This window comes from Cicer arietinum, chromosome 3, assembly GCF_000331145.2.
Source record: "Cicer arietinum cultivar CDC Frontier isolate Library 1 chromosome 3, Cicar.CDCFrontier_v2.0, whole genome shotgun sequence".
NCBI classification, from domain to species: Eukaryota; Viridiplantae; Streptophyta; class Magnoliopsida; order Fabales; family Fabaceae; genus Cicer; species Cicer arietinum.
In genome coordinates, this window is record NC_021162.2 from 12,007,225 (window position 1) to 12,012,145 (window position 4,921).

Consider the following 4,921-nt stretch of genomic DNA (forward strand, 5'->3'; position numbering starts at 1 on the left):
TAAATAAATAAGTAAATGAATAAATAAATATTAAAATAAATAAATAAGTAAGTAAATGAATAAATAATAAAATAAATAATAAAATAAGTGATAAATAAATAAATAAGTAAATGAGTAATTAAATAATAAAATAAATGATAAATAAATAAATAAGTAAAGGAGTAAATAAATGATAAATAAATAAATAAGCAAATATGTAAATAAATAATAAAATAAATGATAAGTAAATAAATAAGTAAATGAATAAATAGATAATAAAATAAATAAATAAGTAAATAAATAAATAGTAAATAATAAATTATCTAAAACTAATAGATTGCCTACTGTTTGTTCTACAACCCACAGAAAGATGTAATAAACAAATGAGAATGTGAGGAAAACAAACTAAAGTAGAGGGGATAGAGAAACTGCTACCGATGCATATATACACATTGCAATTTTTGGCATTCTGTGTGCATGTACCATTTATTTGGCTTCTTTATAAATAATAGATAATATACGCTATTCAAATTTCAAGGGAGGAGTAATGAACTTTAAACTGACTCAGCATACATTTATTCAATTCAAACACAACAGAGATATAAACCTTGTTTCTCACATTGAATGTTACGAACCTACGAAATGATTAGTGAAACAAATTAAAATTGGAAGTATCATATCGCTATTGTCGGGAGGAGAAGAGGCAAATTCACACGACAACTTTTTAGTTTATATTACATGATATTAACCATTTACGAAGGATGTATGAGACTATGATGTAAATAAGAAGTTACAGCAATGCACCTAAATTGTTGTTTGCTATCGCCGCTAAATTTGTGAGAACATTGCTTCAAGAATATAGTTCGAATGGAAGATAATTGTTATAATAATAAAAGGGAATGTTCAGATTAGCACTAAAAATTCTGCCTATCACTACTACATACTTTGATCAAGGTACAAAGAGGAAGAATACCTTATGGTTTTGGCGATGATGCAAGGCGGCTTGTGATCAAGGTACAAAGAGGAAGATTGCTTTATGATTTTAGTGATGATGTAATGTGGCTTATGATCAAGGTATAGGGAGGAAGAATGTTTTATGGCTTTTGTGATGATGTAAGGCGGCTGCTAATACTCCATTCCTAATGCGGCTCTACTAATCTCCGCTCCTCTATGTATATATATACCTAGGATTAGCCTATGTCATTACTACTATAATAATAATTATAATTATTATATTATTATAATTATCCCATTTTATTAGAGCTAAAGGTAACAACTAGTGTAACAACACGAATTCACTCCTTGTATTTTTTAAATAGAGTTAAATATAGTTAATATTAATGATTTAAATCAATTACTAAGGCAAACACACAAACACACCTAAATAAATTAGAACACATATTAACACTCATAAAAAAAAATAGTATTGTATCATTATACTATCTAAAATAAGGTAATGAGAAATTGGGGTGTTACATTTCTCCCCCTGTTGAAAAATATTTCGTCCTCGAAATTTACCTGACGGAAACAGTTCTGGATAAGAATCGCGCATCTGGCTTTCGACCTCCCACGTAGCACTTTCACCAGTAGCACCTCCCCAGACAATCTTAACCAATGAAATCGTCTTACCCCTTAATTCTTTGGTCTTTTGGTCCTCAATCCGTAGCGGTAAGGTCTCGAAAGTTAGATTCTCTTTTATTTGGACCTTGTCTGACTCAATCACGTGCGAGGGATCGAAAATGTACTTGCGAAGTTGAGACACATGAAAGACACTATGAAGATTAGAAAGTGACGGAGGCAACGCGATCTGATATGCCACGTTACCGACACGTTTAAGAATCTGGTAGGGTCCTATAAACCGAGGAGTAAGCTTTCGCTTTTTTAATGCCCGACCAACCCCAGTCGTTGGAGTAACTCTCAGAAATACATGATCACCTTTTTGAAATTCGAGGTTTTTCTTTCTTTTATCATGGTAACTCTTTTGCCTACTTTGAGATGCTCTCATCTTTTCCTGAATCATTTTTACTTTATTCGTAGTTTGTTGAACAATCTCAGGTCCCAACACAAGGTTATCACCCGTCTCACACCAACACAGAGGGGTCCTACATCTTCTCCCATACAACGCCTCAAAAGGGGCCATTCCAATGCTAGAGTGGAAGCTATTGTTATAGGTAAACTCTATAAGTGGCAAAAAGCTATCCCAACTTCCATTTTGTTCCAACACACAAGCTCTCAACAAGTCTTCTAGGGATTGATTGGTTCGCTCAGTCTGACCATCTGTTTGTGGGTGGTAGGCTGAACTCATCCTCAGATTCGTACCTAAAGCGCTTTGTAAACCTTGCCAAAACTTAGAGGTAAACCTAGGGTCTCTGTCCGAGACTATACTTGATGGGATTCCATGCAACTTCACAATTTCCTTTATATATATTTCAGCTAACCTTTCCATAGAATAAGTTATGTTTATCGGAATAAAGTGAGCAGACTTAGTTAATCTATCCACAATGACCCAAATGCTATCGTACCTTTTTGGAGTTCGAGGTAAGCCTACCACAAAGTCCATAGAGATGCTATCCCACTTCCATTCGGGAATGCTCAAAGGTTGCATCAAACCTGAAGGTTTTTGATGTTCCACCTTAGATTTTTGGCAAGTCAAACAAGCATACACAAATTCAGCAACATCTCTTTTCATTTTAGGCCACCAAAATATCTTCTTGAGGTCCTTATACATCTTTGTGGCTCTAGGGTGAATACTTAGACAACTCCTATGTCCTTACAAATCCTCTCCTTAAATCTCAAAATTCCATCCCCACCTATTTTAAAGTCAGGTTCTCTCCCTTGGTCAATCGACTGTAACTTATCTAAAAGGTATAAATCCAACTTCTGACTCTTTTCAATCTCTTCCAATAGTCCACTAGTTACCTTCAACATTCCCAATTTAATACTTTCTGGTGTCATTTCACAAACTAAACTAAGGTCTCTAAATTGTTCTAACAACTCACTATGCTTAACCATTAATGCGGACACACTCAAAGTCTTCCTACTCAAGGCATCAACCACTACATTGGCCTTTCCAGGATGATAGTTAAGCTCAAAATCAAAATCTTTAAGAAATTCCACCCACCTACGTTGTCTCATGTTCAACTCCTTCTGATCAAAAAGATATTTAAGGCTCTTAAGGTCACTGAAAACCTCAAATCTAGATCCATATAAATAATGTCTCCACATCTTAAGTACAAAGACAAATGCTGCTAGCTCTAGGTCATGGGTAGGGTAGTTTCTCTCATGAATCTTCAGTTGCCTAGAAGCATATGCTACTACCTTTCCATCTTGCATAAGTACTCCACCTAATCCGGAACCACACGCATCACAATATACTACAAAAGGTTCACTCAGGTCAGGTAATACTAAGATTGGTGCAGAGGTCAATCGTTTCTTAAGCTCTTGGAAACTATTCTCACAATGAGTATCCCACACGAACAATTCCCCTTTGCGGGTCAACTTAGTCAAAGGTAAGGCCAACCTGGAGAATCCTTCTATGAACCTATGATAATAACCTGCCAATCCTAGGAAACTCCTAATCTCAGTCACTGATTTAGGTGCTTTCCATTCTAAGACACTCTCTACTTTGGTAGGATCAACAGCTATTCCACCTTTTGAAATTATATGTCCTAGGAAACTTACTTCCTCTAACCAAAATTCACACTTAGACAACTTGGCAAATAATTGTTTCTCCTTAAGGGTTTTCAAGACTATCCTTAGATGTTCACCATGTTCTTCCTTAGTCTTAGAGTACACTAAGATATCATCTATAAACACAACCACAAATGAGTCTAGGTAAGGATGAAAGATCCGGTTCATATAATCCATAAACACTGCTGGTGCATTAGTCACACCAAAAGGCATAACCAAATACTCGTAATGGCCATAACGGGTTCTAAAGGCGGTTTTTGAGATATCAGAAGGCTTCACTCGGATCTGATGGTAACCTGATCTCAGATCAATCTTACTAAACACACATGATCCTCTCAACTGATCCATAAGGTCATCTATCCTAGGTAGCAGATACTTATTCTTAATTGTCACTTTATTAAGTCGACGGTAATCCACACATAACCTCATAGAGCCATCCTTCTTCTTAACCAACAACGCAGGTGCCCCCCATGGTGAAACACTAGGTCTAATAAATTGTTTATCTAAAAGCTCTTCCAACTGCTTCTTAAGCTCAAATAATTCTAAGGGAAACATTCTATATGGTGCCATGGATATGGGTCCAGTACCTGGTACAAGGTCAATGCTAAACTCGATCTCACGCTCTGGTGGTAAACTAGTGACATCCTCAGGGAATACTTCAGGGAATTCACACACAATAGGAACATCTCGTATTACCACTTTTTCTTCAAATTCCAATGAGGCAAGGATCATGTATAACTGGGCATCTTCTTTCAAGAGTGCCTTCACTTGGTTGGTGGATATATTGATAGGCTTATCCCTCTCTTATGACTCCGTGAATTCAATGGTTTTACTAAAAAAATCTACGCGGACACGGTTGGCAGATAGCCAATCCATACCAAGAATCACATCAACCAGACGTAAAGGTAAGCACACTAAGTCAACTTGGAAGTCCCTTCCACAAACATGGATAGAAATGTCAAGACAAACACTAGAGGTTTTAACAAAATCACTAGTTGGGGTATTCACAATCAAATCATATCGTAAACGAGATACAGGTAGTCCTAAACGTCTAATACAGTCAAAAGACACAAAGGAATGAGTGGCACCACAATCAAATAGTACGAATAAAGGAGTATCACTTATGAGACATGTACCTTGGATCAAGTTGTCTTTCTCAGACGCTCCTGCACCACTGAGGGCAAAGACTCTTCCATTGGATTTAGGTCGGCTAGCTTGGGAACTCTGGTTTCCAGGTTGTGGAGTCTTCCTT

General features: G+C 36.4%; 2 protein-coding genes across 2 annotated transcripts in view; both read right to left on the minus strand.

Moving 5' to 3' along the window:
• Positions 1–606: 606 nt before the first annotated feature.
• LOC140919654 (uncharacterized) lies at positions 607–1,984 on the minus strand. Its single transcript, XM_073366256.1, has 2 exons — positions 1,498–1,984; positions 607–614 (listed from the first exon to the last, which is right to left on the minus strand). The coding sequence occupies exons 1-2, from the start codon at positions 1,982–1,984 to the stop codon at positions 607–609; spliced, it is 495 nt and encodes a 164-aa protein (XP_073222357.1).
• A 2,489-nt stretch (positions 1,985–4,473) lies between these two features.
• LOC101514992 (uncharacterized) overlaps positions 4,474–4,921 on the minus strand; it is a 729-nt gene continuing 281 nt past the window's right edge. Inside the window, exon 2 of the mRNA XM_073366257.1 lies at positions 4,474–4,918. Within this exon, the coding sequence (XP_073222358.1) occupies positions 4,474–4,918 (445 nt within the window). The remainder of the gene's footprint in view (positions 4,919–4,921) is intronic.